Here is a 20,319-nt window from a genome sequence, read left to right as displayed (position 1 = left end):
AGGGGAAAAGATTTGAAAATGTTCAATAGTTGGGTTTCTTTCATTTCAAGCAAGAGGTTTTGTAGCGTGTTAAGACACGGGAAAGTGGCCGAACAAAGCACAGCAGCAGGTGTCTTCCCCATCAAGGAAAAAAGGAAAATATCAATCAAGTATCAGGAAACCTTCTTGTAGGATGAAATATTAAAGCCCCAGGAAACAGTTTTAATTTCTCCAGGGCAGACTCTGGGTAGCAGTGTTGACTCCTGGCTGGGAATGTCTTAACAGAAACTGTCCTTTCGAGGCCAAACTCATCTATGTCTTTGTATAAAATGAAGCCTGAGTGCTTGAAACTGGAGCATTTTAGATTTAAACTAATGGGCAATATTTTGGGTTTACAGACTTTTCAGTTGAAAAAAAAAAAAAACCCACAGGGGATTAAAAAACATTCATCTTCAGAAATCTCTGAATCAATATTAGGACGTAAAAATCTGGGTACTTTCCCATTGACCTGGCAAATCCAATCAATAATGTAATCTCCAAGTGTTCAGTGAGTAACTGTATGCTTACTACGGGCAGGCCTATTATGTGTGTAAATTGCTTCTTTGGAGAATCTGTTGATGCAAATTCGGGGACAACTCAGACCTGCATTGGGAGGAGCTTTACCACACAGGCAGGCAAGAATTAGAAGTGGAACAGGGCTGGGCTGCGTGTTGTCTGTTGTCATGGGAACCTGTCCCAACCCCCCCACCCCCCCTCCACCCCCGCCTTTGCTAGGCTCACTTCAGGTCCTTGGTTTTGGGGGCACGTTTTCCAGAGCAGACAGAGTGTTGAGCGCCCTGCGGTTATTAGGCAGGGGCAGGCGGTCTTCCGGGAAGGGCCTGATGCCTCCCAGTGGGCACGGCCAGTCCTTGGGGGGTTGTGCCAGCTTCCACACTCGCTCAGGGTTCAGACGGGCTCTCAGAGCAGCTCAGTACCTTTCTGCAGGAGGCTTGTAGTGGTGGGGATGGCGGTGTTTCAGATGGGGGCCTAGAGACAGAACGGACGTGTCAGTCCGGCCACCATCCCCGGCTAGACCGACTGGAGGAACAGGTGTGTGACTGTGCCCTGCCCTGCCTGGGTCCATGCCACCCAGGTCCTCCCGAACCTGACTCTGAACTTGGAGACACACATCCACCCTGCCTCTCTTTTCTCTCTGCCTTCCCCAGCTCTCTGGTTCGCTCCATAAAACCTTCAAGATCGCAAGAGAAAGAAGACAAGCCCCTTTCTTTATAATAATGTAAGCCGGGCAGAACCCTTTGTATTTCCTTGGAAAAGTTTAGAAATTAACACATCCTTTCATGACACACACACTTTCGGTAGAGGGACATTGTAAGTGATGGGTGGACATGGTCCCAACTGGGACAGGGCGTCACACAGGGCCCTCCCAATGGGGTGGTTTTTATTTGTCTTTAAACTCCTAAGTGCAAAAAGCTGCTGGGGCAAATTTGATCCATCATTTAAAAATTAAACCCAGGATCATTACTTCTTATCAACACATAAACCGTTGACGTGGCTTTTTAAAGTTTAAGCTGAGAAAGCAATGTACATAATCTGAAACCCAACAGGATGCTCTCTTTGTTTTAAATACACCATTGTTACCATTTAGTTTTGCTAATAACTAATTTTTGTAAATACACAATTAATGCCATTTAGTTTTGCTAATAACTAATCTTTGTAAATACACAATTGTTGCTGTTTAGTTGTGCTAATAACTAATCTTTGTAAATACACAATTAATGCCATTTAGTTTTGCTAATAACTAATCTTTGTAAATACACAATTGTTGCTGTTTAGTTGTGCTAATAACTAATCTTTGTAAATACACAATTGCTGCCATTTAGTTTTGCTAATAACTAAAATTAGCTTCTGTATGTGTTTACTAATAGGGCAGAGGCTTAAGTGTGTAACAGTGGAGGGGATGGATGTCTACTCTTTCTAGCACATCGCCTGCATGAACAATTTAAAGTGATGGAAGAATTGAAGCAAAAAGTAAGAATCTGATATTTTAAATGATCTGCTTAAAAACAGGAACAGAAATGAAAGCATTGCTCCTACAATATAGCTGTTGAAATGACTGTTAAAAAACAACTGGTATTTAGCCACAAGAATTTGGGAAGACATAGACTATTCTCCATGTAGTTTCTTCACACAGCACTTCCCCTGGTCTTGTCCAAGCCTAATTCTCCTCACCTTCCTGACCTCCAGTACACAGCCCCACGTTCAATTACTACCCACATGCCGATGACCTTCAAAGCTTTCAGCGCTGGACCCTGCAGTCCCGAAGGCCTTCAGGAAGTCTCTGTCTCACTATCCCACAGGTGACTCAGATGCAGTCGTCTCTACGTTAATCTGACCATCCTCCGTCTCACACCCCAACCTGGGCCTCAAGCACCTTGGACCACGGTTCCAGCAAACCGTATCCTCTTGCACTAAATGACTCTTGGCTTCCTCCCGCACTTATTCCTCTGTGCATACTTTTTGTTTCCAAACACATACGTTTTAAAATTTTATTAGAGTATAGTTGATTTACAATGTTGTGTTTAATTTCTGCTGTAGACCAAAGTGATTCAATTTTATATATACAGTGTGTGTGTGTGTGTATATATATATATATATATATATATATATATATAGGGAGAGAGAGAGAGAGTACAGTTTTATATATTCTCTTTTTATATGTATGCACACACTGTATATATTCTTTTCCATTGTGGTTCCCTGGTGGCTCAGATGGTAAAGCCTGCAATGCAAGAGACCCAGGTTCAATCCTGGGGTGGGAAGATCCCCTGGAGAAGGAAATGGCAACCCTACTCCAGTACTCTTGCCTAGAAAATTCCATGGATGGAGGAGGCTGGTGGGTTACAGTCCATGGGGTCGCAAAGAGTTGGACATGACTAGGCAACTTCACTTTCTTTCTTTCTTATCACAGAATATGGAATGCAGTTCCCTTGCTCCATGGAAGGACCTTGGTGTTTATGCATCCTGTGCATGCTGGGCTCTATCTGCTGATCCCACACTCCCACAAGTCTGTTCTCTCTGTCTGTGGGTCTGCTTCTGCTTCGTAGTCAAGTTCCTTTGTGCTGTAGTTTAGACCCCACGCGAGTGACATCTATGAAACAAGAACAGACTAACAGACATAGAGAACAGGCTTGTGGCTGTGGAGGGTGGAAGGGAGGGTGGGGCGGGGGGTGGACCAGGAGTTTAGGGTCAACAGACCCAGCACGTATTCAATCACTGCCAAAGCTAACAGTTCCGGCCCCTGAAGACATCACTAGATTTTCTTTCCCGTTTTTTCAGTATCAGCAAACACAGTAGGATGAGGACTCCTTTATGGTCAATAACTGCGACTACTCCCCGGCATATGTCCTTAGTGTTGCCCGGGAGGCTCTTTGTTTTGAAACAATAGGTGGAAATCATTTTTAATCTACGTGATTTAGCAGGAAGTCAAGTAGACTGATTTGGATCGTATCGTGAAGAAAATTTATGTAATATAGACAGTGAAAATGAAAGTTGGCTCAGTGGTGTCCGACTCTCTGTAACCTCAAGGACTATACAGTCCATGGAATTCTCCAGGCTGGGATACTGGAGTGGGTAGCCTTTCCCTTCTCCAGGGGGATCTTCCCAATCCAGGGATTGAACCCAGGTCTCCCGCATTGCAGATGATTCTTTACCAGCTGACCCACCAGGGAAGCCCAAAGATACTGGAGTGGGTAGGCTATCCCTTCTCCAGGGGGTCTTCCTGACCCAGGAATTGAACCAGGGTCTCCTACATTGCAGGCGGATTCAGGGAAGCCAATAGATTATTATACAGTAGAAATACACGTAATAAGCTGCATAGCAAAGTAGTATTTCCTATACAGTTATATTTGAACGTCTTAATTTTTAAAAAATTTCAGAATGATATGAGATGATGGAGATTTTCTTTCCCCCTTGTGTGGGCGCATGCTAAGTCACCTCAGACGTGTCCGATTCTGTGCGACCCCATGGAACATAGCCTGTCCAGGTTCCTCTGTCCGTGGGATTCTCCAGGCAAGAAACCTGGAGTGGGTTGCCATGCCCTCCTCCAGGGGATCTTCCCGACCCAGGGATCGAGCCTTACGTCTCTAATGTCTACCTGCATTAGAAGCCCTACCTCTTGGGTATTAAGGTTAGAAGATAAGAAAAAAGCATGCCTTAGAGCAAAAAAGTGACGGAAGGGGAGGAGGAGGTGCACGGGAGGGAAAAAGGGAGCACGTCAGGTCGGCTGGGAGGAAGCCCGTACAAAGGGGAGGGGGCGCTTCGGGTTCAGAGGACACCCTGTGGGTAGGAGCCTGCAATGTGGATCTATGGATTGCCGTTTTTCACCAAGACTTTCTGTGTGTCTGCAAGCTGGGCGGGACCCCCGCCCCCTGGCCAGGACTCACCGTGCATGTCGGGGGTCCGGAAGGTCCTGATGGTGGCGGGCCCCTCCCCGCCCGCAGTCAGCACCTGCACCTCCAGGCGGTAGAGGGTGGCGGGCCGCAGACCTGGGACCGAGAGCTCAGGGTGATCCTGGGGAAGGGGAGGGAAGGCGTTGGGGGACACGGGTCCGTCAGCCACTGCCTCTGACCACGACCCATGTCTGGACTCTCCTCCAGAGACTACGCCTCCCTCGCGACATCACCGTGATCCGTGCAGTTGCGGTTGGCTTGTTTCCACTCCACCGTGTTCAGGAACCCGCAATCTGTCCATGTTCGCTGGAGACCCCTTACCCCCTCCACCCCTGGGTGGTCTGGGCAGCAAGGAGACCCCGGCTCTTGGCAGCCAAGAGCTCACATGAGTCAGGCCAGTTCTGGCCTCTCACCCCCACCCCCTCCAGGGGACTGTATTTTCCATTCCTGAATCTAAGACTTTCCAGGCTTTAAAAGTTTTCATCTGCACATCTTGTGATGTGAATTCTTGATAATCCATGTCTCGGGGAAACGCGCCAACTTGCGCTCCTTAAAAGACAGTATCTGTCAGTGCCAGCAGCCAAAAAATGTTTCTTTTTATGCCAACACTTTTTTTTTTTTTTTTTTTTGGTCTTAGAACTCAATGGAACCTAACGCACATACACAGAATAATTACTGTCCAATTCCATGGAATTTTTTTTTCCTTCCGGGATTTAAGGTGTTTTTTTTTTTTTTTTCTTCTCTTTTTGGAGCAAGAATTGCATATTCTAAGGGCATTTTGAGAGTTGGTAAAAGCCCACACATGCTTTTTTTGTTCTCCCCCCAAACCAAGGAATTAAGTTGGCCTGGAAGGCACTCCAGCTCATTAAGTGCTCTGGCCAGATTTGAAGGGGAAAATGAAGAGAAAAAACAAGGTTCTTTTTAGCTCTTTTCCCCCCCAAATTTAGCACTTCAAATGGGGCACGTCCGCTTGGCCCAGAAGGACAGGGATTCAAAAGAACAGAAAATGGTGAAAGCTTTGCGTTCCGTGTGGACAGGAGAGGCCTCCTTAAGAGCTGGTCCTGGTCATCACGTTTAGCTAGATGGCAGTTTCTCCGAAGTTTATGGTAATGATAGTTAATCTACAGGAACCCTGATGGTGTGCTCCGATTTTTACAAAAGAATTTACTGGGGGCCCACAGGAACCCTATTGGTATGTTCTGATTCTTGCAAAAGAATTCACACAGGAGAAGAAAGCCTACATGTTGAGTCTCAACACGTTGCCCCTGCAGTGGGGGTTTGGGGTGCCCGAGTGCCTCCCCCAGGGATGCTCCCTCCGGGTTGGGGGGAACCCACCCTGAGATGGGGCAGGTGGGCGGGCACTCACCGCGGGCAGAATCTGGGACTGAGAGATGATGCTGTTCGGGAGGCTGTTGGGCCGGCTCTCAGTGGTGACCTCGGCCCAGGTCACCTGGAAGCCGGTGGCCGGCCGCGGCAAGCCCGCCTGGTTCACCTTCCAGGAGAAGTGCCCCGTGATGTTGGCATCGCGTACCACAAAGGAGGCGGACAGGTTCTCAGGTTTGGCCTGCACTTTGGGGCGCACGTGACTGTAACCTGCGGGCGCAGGAAGGGGAACCGTGCAGCGGTTAGAGGGGTGGAGAGAGGGCAGCCCCAGAGGACACGGTGTTCAGACTGCCATTCTCTGGGATCCGGGATCAGCAACCTGACCTCCCTTAGCGGGTGGGGGCGGGGGGAGGTCCCATGGCTGCCTGGCGGATGACATCTGAGCTGGACCCTGATCTCTGCAGCTCTGTGCCCAGTGGCTGCTGATGGCTCGGGGTCATTTGCGAGTCCAGCTTGCAGATGGGAGTGGACGATGCAGAAAAGAGTGCTGTGATCTCAGAGGACCCGGCCACTGAGAGGGCAGGAGCGGGTGCTGTGGGAGGGGGTGGGTGGGGAAGGCTGGGGTCGCGGTGAGAGCCATTGGCAGTGACCAGAACCAGCTCTCGGGCGGGGCCTCTGAGGATAAGTGTCCCTCGATGTGGGCCAGGGCTGCGGAAGGTGGAGATGGGGGATGGAAGGGCTGTGAAGGGTAACGCCCCTGGGGCCGGGCTGAACACGAGTCAAGTGAGGCACCCCAGAGCACCCACAGAAAGATACCGGCCCCCCTTCTAAGGGCTTGGGCTTCTAAGGTTGGGCTTCCCTGTTGGCTCAGCTGGTAAAGAATCTGCCTGCAATGCAGGAGACCCTGGATCAATTCCTGGGTCGGGACGATCTGCTGGAGAAGGGAAAGGCTACCCAGTCCAGTATTCTTGGGCTTCCCTGGTGGCTCAGCTGGTAAAGAATCTGCCTGCAATGCAGGAGACCCTGATTCAATTCCTGGGTTGGCAAGATCCCCTGAAGAAAGGAAAGGCTACCCACTCCAGTATTCTTGGGCTTCCCTGGTGACTCAGCTGGTAAAGAATCCGCCTGCAATGAAGGAGACCCTGATTCCATTCCTGGGTTGGGAAGATCCCCTGGAGAAGAGATAGGCTACCCACTCTAGTATTCTTCGGCTTCTCTGGTATCTCAGCTGGTAAACAATCTGTCTGCAAGGCGGGAGACCTGGGATCCATCCCTGGGTTGGGAAGATCCCCCTGGAGAAGGGAAAGGCTACCCACTCCAGTATTCCGGCTTGGAGAATTCCACGGACTGTACAGTCCATGGGGTCACAAAGACTCGGACACCACTGAGTGACTTTCACTTTCACTTCTAAGGGCTGATCCTTCAGCAAAGCCTGTCGCTAAGTGCGGCTGGACTTCAGAGGCTAGGCGAGGGTTCGTATACACACGTTCTCTTTAGACAGGGCTGTCCTAGGGCCGTCTGGAAAGGGGTGATCCTTGTGGGTTTCAGGGCCTTGTGAATCGCACTTTGGAGCTGTGCCCAGCGACGCGCCTCCCGGGGATTCCAGGTGACACGTACCCTCCTCCGTGCCAGGGCAGCTGAAGTGCTTGTGGGTCTTGCCCTTGAGCGCAGAGCACGGCGGGGTTGTGAAGGACGCGCTCTCCGCCTTCCAGCGGCCCTGGGGCCGCGCGGCTTGCACGATCACCTTGTATTTGCAGGAGAATGACAGGTCTGGAAGAATCATGTAGTTTTCCTAGAGCGAGATGGAGACAGAGAACACGCCAGCTGTAAAAATCTCACGAGGGAACGGACTTGGCAGGAGATGCGATGATGTCCCAGGAGGTTGTCTTCTTGTATGTGGTGGGGTGGGTGTGTTTGTGTGTGTGCGTGTGTGATACAGCCTTTACACAAAGCACACAGGGTCCTCGCCGAGATGATTTACAACCATGACCTGCTCCTGCGGTGAAGAGGGTCACCCAGGCTCTAGAACAAGCGGGTGGAAGCGTTCAGTCCACGGCAGCCCTGTTCTGACTGTCACGACCCACTGTGGGGAGCTGGCTGGACAGGGAGGGTGAAAAGCTGTGAATATCAACCCAAATTGTTATTAAAAAAAAAAAAAAGCTGACTCGGGCTTCCTCCCAGACACAGGCTCAGTTTAGACCTGAGTCTTTCCTGAAGGCAGAGAAGACATTCTGGAGGCGTGTCTCTTCTCCCCTTTCTGGAGGGCTCTCTCTGTTGCTTCCGGCCAGAGTGTGATGATTAAACAGAATTACGAGGCCAGACTCAACCGTGGAGGGCTGAGGGGCTGGGAATGTCGCCTTACAGGAAGAAGAAGCTGATGGTTATGGTTGTAACAAGCTACTGTGCCGTTTCTTTCTCTTTGTGTGTGAGCGTGTGCGTGTCCCCTGTAGGGTGGCGTTGTCGCAGCCTCCTGCACACATATATAACCTTACGGGAACAGGAAAGCTGACTGTGACATTTGTAACAAGCTGGTGCGAGGTTTATCTCCCTTGTGTGTTTGTCAGGGCGTGTGTGTCCATTCTAGGTGCTGTCAAGGCCCTGGGTGCACTTGTATAACCTTATGCCAACGTGAAGCATGACAGTGATGTTTGTGACAAGCTAGTGCGATGCTTCCTTCCCTTGGTGTGTTAGGGTGTGTGTGTGTGACCCTTCTAGGGTGTTGTTTTCAGGGCCTTGTATACACGTAAATAACCTGGGGAAAGCTGACGGTGATGGTTGTAACAAGCTAGTGTGACGTCTCCTTCCCTTGGTGTGTTAGGGTGTGTGTCCCTTCTAGGGTGTCGTTGTCAGGACCCTGTGTATAATACATATATAACCTTACAGAACAGGAAAGCTGACGGTGATGGTTGTAACAAGCCAGTGTGATATCTCCTTTCCTTGGTGTGTTAGGGTGTGTGTGTCAATTCTAGGCCAGCAGTTGTGTTAGGGTGTGTGTGTCAATTGTAGGTGAGTTGTGTTAGTGTGTATGTGTCAATTCTAGACAAGCGGTTGTATTAGGGTGTGTGTGTCAATTCTAGACACGCAGTTGTATTAGGGTGTGTGTGTCAATTGTAGGTGAGTTGTGTTAGGGTGTGTGTCAATTCTAGACAAGCGGTTGTATTAGGGTGTGTGTGTCAATTGTAGGTGAGTTGTGTTAGGGTGTGTGTGTGTCAATTCTAGACAAGCAGTTGTTTTAGGGTGTGTGTGTCAATTGTAGGTGAGTTGTGTTAGGGTGTGTGTGTCAATTGTAGGTGAGTTGTGTTAGGGTGTGGGTCAATTCTAGACAAGTGGTTGTATTAGGGTGTGTGTGTCAGTTGTAGGCGAGTTGTGTTAGGGTGTGTGTGGGTCAAGTCTAGGCATGCAGTTGTCAGGGCCTCCTGCCCCCATACAAGAGCTGCAGCTGCGAGCATGTCTGGGACCCTTAACGTCAGAAGAGCATGTGCTGGGGCCCAAGACGGGCGGGTCTTCCACCCCCAGCACAAGCTGGCACAAGGTAGGGTTGTAGCAAAAGGGTGAGGCTGAGGGACAGGGTTGCAGAGAAACCCTGGGAAATTTTCCCACTTGCCCTGGGAAAACAAGGCCTTCAGGTCACAGGGCATTCTGACTCAGAATGGAGAAGAGAATTCCGAACTTCTGTGTGATTAAGAGGAAACACTCCCAGGCTGATGCTGTATGCCCTGGGAGCTCCGTGTGAGTTGTGTCTGGAATCTCCGCATCTCAGGGTCCCCTCCCTCAAGCTGACAACGTGCAGGGATGAGGGGTGAGGGAACACGTGACCCTGTGTCTCCTCCCCGCCTGTCCCTACGGTAACGGGTTGGTGACCGAGTCACCCACAGCACATTCAGCCTGCACCTCTTCCCGTCCAGCTGCACCCGCAGGGCGAGTGTGTCTAAGAGCCCCCAAGCACCCCCATTTCAAGCCTCTTCCTCCTCCTCACCTGGGTCACGGCCGAGGACGCCTCCAGCCTGGCGGATTTGTTGTGGGCGCAGACTTCTGGAAACCACTCCACGTGATACGGTCCGACGCCAGGATCTGTAAGGTGAACGCAATTGAGCAAAAAAAAAAAAAAAAAAAAAAAAAGAACAGTCCGCAAGCGAGAGGGCTCGCGGCCCGACTTTCCTGAGGCTGGAGAGAACAGGAAGGGGGCGGAGGACCCTGCAGGCAATGCAGACGGGCACCCGCCAGGCTGAGGATGGAGGTCTCCCCAAATTCTGCGTGCTGTTTCCTCAAGAGAAAATCAGCTCAGGACTTCCCTGATGGTCCAGTGGTTGGGACTCTACCTTCCCATGCAGGGGGTGTCGGTTCCATCCCTGTCTGGGGATCTAAGATCCCACACGCCTCATGGCCAAAGAACCAAAGTGTAAAACGGAAGTGAACCGCTTCACACGTTCCGTGAAGGCTTTAAAAACGGTCCGTATCAAAGAAATCTTCAAGAACGGAGTCGGGGAAGAGAATGAAGTCGGGGGGGACGTAATAGAGCATAAAAGGAGAAGTAATTTGAGACATGAGAACCAGATAGGAAAAAAGACAATCATGAGGAAAGCGGCAGTGTGACGCGTCTGCAGAGGTCTTGAGCCCAGCCCAGCCGTGGCGCCCACGGTAACGGAACCCGAGGAGAATGGGGGATGCTCAGCGCCCCTCCTCTTGTTTCCTAGGTGATGAGAGAGATTCCGCAGGAGTCTCTGAATCCTGCAAGTTTCTGAGGAAGCTGGTGGAAGAAATCCTGCAGCCGGGCAGGAGTAAACACCTGGCCCTTCCTCACCCTGAAGGCCTGGCTGCCCCAGTGTGCTCCGTGTGGACTTGGTATGGACTCTGTGTGTGCTCCATGTGGACTCCATATGTGCACCGTGTGTGCTCTATGTGTACTCCATGCGGACTGCGCGTGTGCTCTGTGTGGACTCTGCGTGTGCTTGGTGTGTGCTGTGTGGACTCCGTGTGGACTGTGTGTGTGTTCCATGTGTGCTGTGTGGACTCTGTGTGTGCTCCGTGTGGACTCTGCGTGTGCTCTGTGTGGACTCTGCATGTGCTCCATGGGTGCTCTGTGTGTGCTCTGTGTGGACTCCATGCGGACTGTGCATGTGCTCTGTGTGGACTCTGCATGTGCTTGGTGTGTGCTGTGTGGACTCCATGTCTGCTCTGCATGTGTTCCATGTGTGCTGTGTGGACTCCATGTGGACTGTGTGTGCTCCGTGTGGACTCTGCATGTGCTCTGTGTGGACTCCATGTCTGCTCCGTGTGTGCTCTGTGGACTCCGTGTGTCCTCTGTGTGTATTCAGCATGTGCTGTGTGTGTGCTCTGTGGACTCCATGTGGACTCTGTGTGTGCTCCGTGTGGACTCCATGTCTGCTCTGCGTGTGTTCCATGTGTGCTGTGTGGACTCCATGTGGACTGTGTGTGCTCCGTGTGGACTCTGCATGTGCTCTGTGTGGACTCCATGTCTGCTCCGTGTCTGCTCCGTGTGTGCTCCATGTGTGCTGTGTGGACTCTGCGTGTGCTCCGTGTGTGCTCCATGTGCACAGGGTCTCCTCCTCAGGAGACGAGAGTGAGAACAGTGTGCAGTGAGTGCACCCCAGCCTCGCCGGCTGTGTGACCCCTGCAGAATCAGACCTGCTGCCCCAGCACCCAGAGGACAGGGCCGCTTACGTAACGTCTCCACCTCCAGCCCGAGCGGCGCGTTTTCTGTCCGTGTCTTTTCTTTGGGAGATCGACCGAGTGGAAAAAAAGACAAAAGTGCTGCAGAGCCAGGCCTGAGTGCGGGAACAGAGGCTGGCAGGGTTTATCAATCACCCAGTGAGTCCCCGGGCGGGCGTGAAAGGCATCGCCCCTACCCACACCACCCCCACCCCTGCGGTGATTAGCCTCGCATCCCGGCCGCACTCAAACCAAGCGTTTAAACGGAGGTTTTCAGAGCGCAGACCTCTTTGACGGAGTGCTGGGTCCGCTGGGAACTTGCTCTGGAGCACTTTGGGAATCGAGAAAAGGAGAACTTTTCCACCAGAAAGTAAAGAGATACCAAGCAGGCACCAACGCTGTTTAGCTAAAAAAGGGTTGAGGTAACTTCTTACATGGCAGACATCAAGAGCTATGGGTTGACTGGAGAACCGTACATTATACGCAAAGTATGAAGTCAACTGATGAGCGAATTCATACCCTTTCTTTCAACAGGTGCTGCGACTCGACGCATCCTGCTGAAATGACCTCCCAGAGGCAGCTGGACTTGTGGACCCGAAACCCGGAGGCGTCTGGGTAAGTAGCAGAGTGCCTGGGTGACATCCACGTTAGTTTGGACGGAAGTGGGACGCAGGTGAATACAGAACAACCTTGACAGAAGCTCAGTGTACTGACGAGACGGTGATGGCGATAACTCGGCATGGGCACAGCTCACGGAAGGGGTGGGCAGAGCCCTGAGCAGGGCAGGTAGTGGCGGGCAGGGTGCCACCCGGCGCCCGTGTGCCCCGATGCAAACTTACTTCTGTACGTGGTGAACCCCTGCGTCCCTCAAGCCCACAAAGCAAATGGAAGCATTTGCTGCTGCCACTGAAGGGATCAGACTCTTCCTCTTAATGTAAAATCCCACTGGACAGGTGGGTGCCCCACCCCCCCATCAGAGAGCGTGATTCGCACCACAGAGAACAGGCCAGTTCCTGCCAAGTCCCGAGCCGGGCACAGAGGAATCCTCACAGTCCCCGGTGCAGAGCAGCCAAGTGGACCCTACTTTGCCACGCTACAGCTGTGTGATGTGCAATTACTACCCATAGCTCCCCCAGGAACCCATGGGTTCCTACAGCGCGGTTCACAGGAGCATGTACACACATCCCACGGCCCCTCCCACCCTTTAGCTCTGCAAGCTGCCGGCTCTGAGTGCACGACCTGGGTCTCTGGAGACAGACCCCCACCTTGGTGAGGATCTCCGTGCAAACCCAAGGCTTTCCAATCACTTCCCATGGCTGGCTCAGCAGACTCCACACCCTAGATTCCTGCCCCCCTACATTCCCTCTGCCTTTATTTAACGATGCCTTTGGTTTCCTGTATCTGTGAGGCTCTGACCTCCTGGGGCCTGGCGGGACGGCCCTCCCCAAGATGGCCTTATGTCCAGAGAGCAGACGGCTCACCTGCAGGCATCCGTGTTCTGTGCAGACCGGCCGACCCAGAGCCTGCAACCCAGCATCCCTTCAGAGGGGGGACCCTCACCCTCGGGGCCACCAGGTCTACCCTCATCAGCCCCCCAGGGCCAGGGAACTGGGGCAGCCTGTGTCCAGAGCCTGAGCTTCCCTGGTGGCTCAGATGGTAAAGAATCCACCTTCAATTCAGGAGACCCGGGTTCCATCCCTGGGTTGGGAAGATCCCCTGGAGGAGGGCAAGGCAACCCACTCTGGTATTCTTCCCTGGAGAATCCACATGGACAGAGGAGCCTGGCGGGCTACAGACTCGCAAAGAGTCGGACACGACTGAGTGACTAAATCACCATCACTTCCCAGAGCCCACTTTGATGATGCAGACCCACCAACCCTGAGAACGACCAGTGTTTCCTGTCCCCCGTCCACAGAAAGCATGGTCAAGGCTCCTGAGCACTGTTTCTGCCTCCTGCCTGACCCTGGAGTCTGCCCGAGAGGAATGGAGGGCCCCCACTTTGGCCGCCAAGAGTCACACACCATCTTCTCAACGGCAGGTCTCTGTTGATCAGTTGCCTTCCACCAAACACAGTTTACACGAACTGCCTGTCTTTCCCACAGTCCTTGATGGAGTGTTTTCTGACACAACTCACGGTCCAAGCTTTTCTGAGGTGGGTCAAAGAGTGGCCTGCATCTCACATCAAGCCTGCAGCCGTCTTGTAACTTGCACAAGTTAGGGTTTTGAAAGTCACTGTGAACACACCATAGCAAATCCTGGGTGGCTGCTCCTTGGCGGAAATGCAGGGTTACTGGATTCTTGTGATGACAGGTATCGTTGTCCGCTGATCAGTAAGTAACCTGTTTTAATGTGTTTGTTTTTTTAAAAAACTTACTATATCTCTCTTAAAAGCATCAGTCGTCCCAGTCATGTCTGACTCTTTTGTGATCTCCATGGGCTCACTGGAGCCCGCCAGGTTCCTCTGTCTTGTCTGAGCTTCTCCAGGCAAAAGCACTGGAGTGGGTTGCCATTTCCTTCTCCAGGGGAATCTTCTCCACTCCAGGATGGAACCCATGTCTCCCGCATTGCAGGGGGATTCTTTACCATCTGAGCCACCAGGGAAACCCAAATCTAATCTAAGAGATATTACAATTATTTATGAACTGAAAGAACTCTAGGGAATGGCCATCCGCTTCAGTGTTCTTGCCTGGAGAATTCCATGGACAGAGAAGCCTGGTGGGTTACAGTCCGTGGGGTTGCAAAGAGTCACACGACTGAGCTACTCACACACACACACACACACACACACACACACACAGAACTCTAGTTGAAAACATTTTCACAATCACACACACAGAACTCTAGTTGAAAACATTTTCACAATCCCGAATAGAAGGACAGCAAATGTCTTTTGCCTCCAGCCCCATTGTACTTCAATCCATCGTCATCTCAGAACCCACAAACTTAACCCCTTTTTTACATTTTTTTGGGCTTCCCTGGTGGCTCAGCTGGTAAAGAATCTGCCTGCAATGTGGGAGACCTGGGTTCAATCCCTGGGTTGGGAAGATCCCCTGGAGAAGGGAAAAGCTACCCCCTCCAGTATCCTGGCCTGGAGAATCCCATGGGCTGTATAGGCCATGGGGTCGCAGAGAGTTGGACACGACTGAGCGACTTGCACTGTTACTTTCTGCCCCCTTTCCAGAGCATCCTCACGGGCTCTCAGTGTGACCCCAGCCCCTGCCACGTAACCGCAAGCCTGAATCAGGGGCTCTCCTCTCGCTGTTTCTGGAGGCGGCTCCAGGTTACTACCTCCCTCTCACTGAGCTCACGGTGCCACAGGCCACACCTGCAGGGAGACGGGCCCGCCGCCCACCTCCATTGCCAGGTGGGGCGTCACCTTCCTCCTGGGGAGCCTTAGGGGGCAGCTCTGCACTCTGGGCCACTTTCACACAGAACAGAACGAGACAGACATGGCGTACAGGGTGGGAAAGCAGACCATGCCGAGGGTGTGTTCCGGTTCGAGGGCGGAACCGAGAGGGCAGCGGCGGGTGGGAACGTGGACGCAGGGTCCCTTCCAGCCCAGCACCACGCTCTGCACGAGCATCTCCACCAAGGACCACAAGCACCCCGGGACTGGCGTGTAAACCCCAGTGACTCCATGAATCTGCAAGGACACAGTCCCGTGGGCACACACGATCCACAGCCTGTCTTTCCTTTTCAAATCAGTAGCATAAGGTAGAGCTTTAAAGACACACAGTCCACAGCACATTCATTAAGCCACTGCGTGCTCAGTCGCTCAGTCGTGTCCAGTTCCTCTGGGCACTCACTATTTGGGTTCTTGGCTGCCTCACCCCGCTTTGTGCGGGCTGTTGAGACGGGTCTCGATTCCTCTTCCCTCCACAGCAGTGGTCCCCGACTTTCATGGTAGTATCAGGGACCCATTTCGTCCACGGATAAGGGTGGGGGGTGGAGGTGGATGGTTTTAGAGATGATTCAAGTGCATTCCTGCAGAAGGAAGTGGCCACCCACTCCAATTCTCTTGCCTGGAAAAGTCCCATGGACAGAGGAGCCTGGTAGGCTACAAGTCTATGGGGTCACAAAGAGTCGGGCACGGCTGAGCGACTTCACTTTCATAAGTGGCGCTCCATTTATTGTGTGCTTTCTCTTATTATTTATTCCATCAGCTCCACCTCCGAGCATCAAGCATTAGATCAGAGGTTCGGGACCGCTGCTCTAGGGGATCTTAAGTTCTTCCCTTACTTAAGAACGTATTCTTAAACTCTGACTTAACTCCGGCCCCAGTCCAAGTGAACCGTGTTTTACATACAATGGTTGCTTGGAGATACTCAGTTGCAGTGATTTCTCTTACTTATAAATAATACTACTACCTGTTTCCATATTACTAGTGGAACCATGAGACCTGTTTTCTAATTACTGGTAAACTGATCATGGAACCTAGAAGAAAGCAAAGAAAAAAGTGCTTCTGACTGATTCTTATTTTGAATAACCAGAAATGAAAGAGGCAAAAAGGAATTTCAAGCAAACATGGTGTCTATAACCATCACTTTCAGTCAACATTGTACTCAAAGTCTCAGCCAGCAGTAAGACAGGGCAAAAAAGCAAAAATGCGCAAAGCCTGGGAAGAAAAATGTGACTTTCTTATGATTTACTGACAACATGATGATTTTCATAGAAAATGGTGGAAAACAACTATGCTTCAATTAAAAAAAATCATTTCTTTGGGGAGAAAAAAACAGGGAAAGAAAAATAAAGGAACACGGATGCCCTACGCTGGATCCTTACGACAGAAATGAAATCCAAACAAAAGCCAGCTGAGAAGCAAAGATGGAACAATGCCACTCCTGGGATGTAAGGAGGGCACCTGAGTGACCCTGTGTGAGGAGAGCGCTCACACAAGACACGGAGCCCAGTGAACCTGAAGGAAACAAAACGATGAACTGATCATCTCTTAAAGGAAGAACTATTAAGAAACTGAAAAAAAAAAAAGTAGAGAAAGACTTAGATAAAACCAGGAAAGACCTGGATAAAACCAGCACAGCCAGTTCCCTTCTCCAGGGGCTCTTCCCAACCCAGGGATCGAACCTGGGTCTCCCGCATTGCAGGCACGTTGTTTACCATCTGAGCCAGTAGTGAAGCCCCAAGTGAAAGTGAAAGTCGCTAAGTTGTGTCCGACTCTTTGTGACCCCATGGACTATACAGTCTATGGAATTCTCCAGGCCAGAATACTGGAGTGGGCAGCCTTTCCCTTCTCCAGGGGATCTTCCCTACCCAGGAATCGAACTGGGGTCTCCTGCATTGCAGGCAGATTCTTTACCAGCAGAGCCACAGGGGCAGCCCAAGAGTACTGGAGTGGGTAGCCCATCCCTTCTCCAGTGCATCTTCCCTACCCAGGAATCGAACCAGGGTCTCCTGCATTGCAGGCAGATTCTTTACCAACTGAGCCACCAGGCAAGCCCAGTGAAGCCCCAAAGTAAGAACTATCAGGAAAGTGAAAGAAATAAAAGTAGAAAGAAACTGAGATGAAACCAGCACAGAACTCGAATACTCCATACATAAAGGACTCTTGCAGGACAGACTGGCTAAACCACCTGGACCGTGCTTTGGAAAAGAGGAGCCCCGTCGCCAATAAACTCACGACGAGCTGTTCAACCCCTGGACGAGCGGCAACATGCTAACACAAACAGCAGCGAGCCATCACGACACATGTTCCAGAAGGGCTGAGCTGAGAAAAAGATGGATTCTCCACTTGGGAGACTGTGTGAAGAAGATCTAAGCCTCCTGGTGGGCGGGTGCATGGTCCAAGCACTGTGCAAGACTCTGCTAGGGCTCAACATCCTCTGACCTAAGAGTCTCACCTCTGGGTGTGGGGAATATGTACGCACATGTGTGACTCAGCAAGCGTGTTCACAGGATGTTCACAACGGTGCTGTTCTTTTCGATCTTTAAGATTCTTTGATGCGGATCCTTTGAAAAGTATCGAATTTGCTACAACATCATTTCTGTTTTATGTTTAGTTTTGCTTTTGGCCCCAAGGCATGTGTGATCCTAGCTTCCTGCCCAAGGACGGAACCTGCAACTCCTGTGTTGGAAGGGGATGTCTTGACCACTGGACCGCCAGGGAAGTCCTCCTTACCAGCCCATCACTGGGGCCAACCAAATCTCCAGCCGCTGTTGACAAGAAGCTTCACAGCTGGAGGTGTCCCGGGGACAAAACGGTGCAGCAAGATGAGTGGATGAATCAGTGCTTCCTGCAGGAGACTCAGTGAGTGTCCCCCATGTACTGTTCACTGCGGGAAGCCAGGTGCAGAGCGTTAAGATCCCATCTGGATAAACTCAAGTACAGGGACAACACATGTGCATGCTCAGAAGTCAGGATGTTGGCGGTTTACCCCTCTGTGCCTGAAATGCTTTCATCTCCCGTATGTTCACCTTTTCGTTAGATGAGATGCTTACATGTTCGATAATAAAACGTGTTATTTCATTAATACTAATGTCATATGGATGTACAATGCTAATTTTAAATTGGTAAGGACAGTCATCCTCTGATACCCACTGGAGGTTGGGTCCAACCCGACCCAACCTCCAGTGGGTATTCAAGAATCGGACCCCCGCCTTGAATACCAAATTCCAAGGATGGATGCTGGAGTCCCACAGTGAGCTCTTCATACCTGTGGGTTCTGCATCCTCGGGTTCAACCAGCTGCTGACCGTAGACAAGAGTACGGAACTCACAGGCCGGTGAATCCGCAGACACAGAACCCGCTGATGTGGAGAGCTGACTGTACAAGAGATTAAATAAATTCTATCATTTAATGTTAACTTAATATGAACATTAAAACTAATAAATTAATATTAATTCTAATGTTGCAATATGTATACATAATGTTACTTTAGCAATATTGAATAAATTTAAATTAACATACAATAGTAATAAAATACTAAACCTTATTGGTAATGCTATTTTAGCTACAGAATGAATTTGAGCAGCTTAGAAGAAAATTCCAGAATAAGAGCTCCAGCACCAATATCCCCAAATGGCACATGAGCTAATACAGTGAGTAAAATAGTGCCTCAGAAAAGTAAGAATTTTGAAAACTAATTCACGAAACAGTTTGCCTAAAATAGATTTTGTGTCTTAAAATGCATAGAAGTGATAATGTGTATGTCAATTATCTCTAAAAGCAGTATTTCAGTAATGCAAAACAAATTCTCTTAGGAAACAAAACAAAGGAATGAAAGCAATTTGTCTCAAAGATAAAAAGAAAACAGAATCTATTCTAAGGATGAACGTTCACTGTAGTATTAATGATAAAACAAATTCTGAAGGAAGCTAAATGTTTGGCTACAGTGCAATTACCACAACACACCATCAAGGTAACCATTTCAAAATGTTATTAAAAATACTAACAGGATATAAAATGCAAATATATTATTTGAAAATGTGTTCATTTTACATACACACACACATAAAAATGGCTTCCCTGGTGGCTCAGCCTGCAATCCAAGAGACCTGGGTTAGATCCCTGGGTCAGGAAGATCCCCTGGGGAAGGGAATGGCAACCCACTCCAGCATTCTTGCCTGGAGAATCCCATGGACACAGGAGCCTGGTGGGCTGCAGTCTATGGGGTCAGAAAAGAATTGGACCCCACTGAGAGACTACAGTTCAGTTCAGTTCAGTCATTCAGCCATGTCTGACTCTTTGCGACCCCATGAATCGCAGCATGACAGGCCTCCCTGTCCATCACCAACTCCCAGAGTTCACCCAAACTCATGTGCATCAAGTCGGTGATGCCATCCAGCCATCTCATCCTCTGTTGTCCCCTTCTCTTCCTGCCCTCAATCCCTTGCAGCATCAGGGTATTTTCCAATTAGTCAACTGTTCGCATCAGGTGGCCAAAGGATTGGAGTTTCAGCCTCAGCATCAGTCCTTCCAATGAACACCCAGGACTGGTCTTTAGAATGGACGGGTTGGATCTCCTTGCAGTCCAAGTGACTCTCAAGAGTCTTTTCCAACAGCACAATTCAAAAGCACCAATTTGGTGCTCAGCTTTCTTCACAGTCCAACTCTCACATCCATACATGACCACTGGCAAAACCATAGCCTTGACTAGATGGACCTTTGTTGGCAAAGTAATGTCTCTGCTTTTTAATATGCTGTCTAGGTTGGTCATAACTTTCCTTCAAGGGGTAAGCGTCTTTTAATTTCCTGGCTGCAATCACCATCTGTAGTGATTTTGGAGCCCCTCAAAATAAAGTCTGCCAATGTTTCCACTGTTTCTGAGAGACTACATATATAATAACTGGGTGAAACATGAGTATAGAAAACTTACGAAAGCAAGTCTACAAAAACGCTATTTCCATGAAATACTGGGAAGAGAATTGGTTTTTCTCCTGTCTTCCAAATTATCTGCATTATGCACCTTTTTAATAAACAATTATTTTAGAACAGAGCTTTACAGTGCAAAATAACGACTGTTCCGAGTGTTTTAACACAAGACCAGCTTTCTAGGAAAGAGGTGAAGACAGGTCAATATCCCTGAAATGATGCAATGTCAGCAGCAGATTTCAGAACGTGATAACACATTCCTGGGAACCAGGGGCAACCCATTCAAACGTCAGAGCAGCAAGGCATTCGATAAAAGAAGAAAGCGTGCACGCATTTTGTTCAGCTGTTTCCTAAAGAGCAGTAGTGTGGCTTGATGGTGACATTCGCACAAGCACCCCGACAGCTCAGAGCTCTTCAGTGCAAACAACAAACATAAAACTCTTAGACAGAAGCAGAGGCAGAACACTCTCTGCAATAAATCACAGCAAGATCTTTTTGGATCCACTTCTCAAGAGTAATGAAAATAAAATCAGAAAAGAAACAAACGGGACCTAATGAAACTTGAGAGCTTCT

The 20,319-nt window shown here is 50.0% G+C and overlaps 1 protein-coding gene across 1 annotated transcript in view; it reads right to left on the bottom strand.

Annotated features, from left to right (window-relative positions):
- Window positions 1-946: 946 nt before the first annotated feature.
- The window catches only part of ANOS1 (anosmin 1), a 220,891-nt gene continuing 201,518 nt past the window's right edge, over window positions 947-20,319 (bottom strand). Inside the window, exons 10-14 of the mRNA XM_068962943.1 lie at window positions 9,727-9,821; window positions 7,364-7,542; window positions 5,794-6,013; window positions 4,422-4,548; window positions 947-1,005 (exon numbers count right to left, since the gene is read on the bottom strand). Coding sequence (XP_068819044.1) covers window positions 947-1,005; window positions 4,422-4,548; window positions 5,794-6,013; window positions 7,364-7,542; window positions 9,727-9,821 — 680 coding nt within the window. The remainder of the gene's footprint in view (window positions 1,006-4,421; window positions 4,549-5,793; window positions 6,014-7,363; window positions 7,543-9,726; window positions 9,822-20,319) is intronic.

Source organism: Capricornis sumatraensis, chromosome X, assembly GCF_032405125.1.
Source record: "Capricornis sumatraensis isolate serow.1 chromosome X, serow.2, whole genome shotgun sequence".
Classification (NCBI taxonomy): domain Eukaryota; kingdom Metazoa; phylum Chordata; class Mammalia; order Artiodactyla; family Bovidae; genus Capricornis; species Capricornis sumatraensis.
This window is presented reverse-complemented; position numbering and strand designations above follow the sequence as displayed.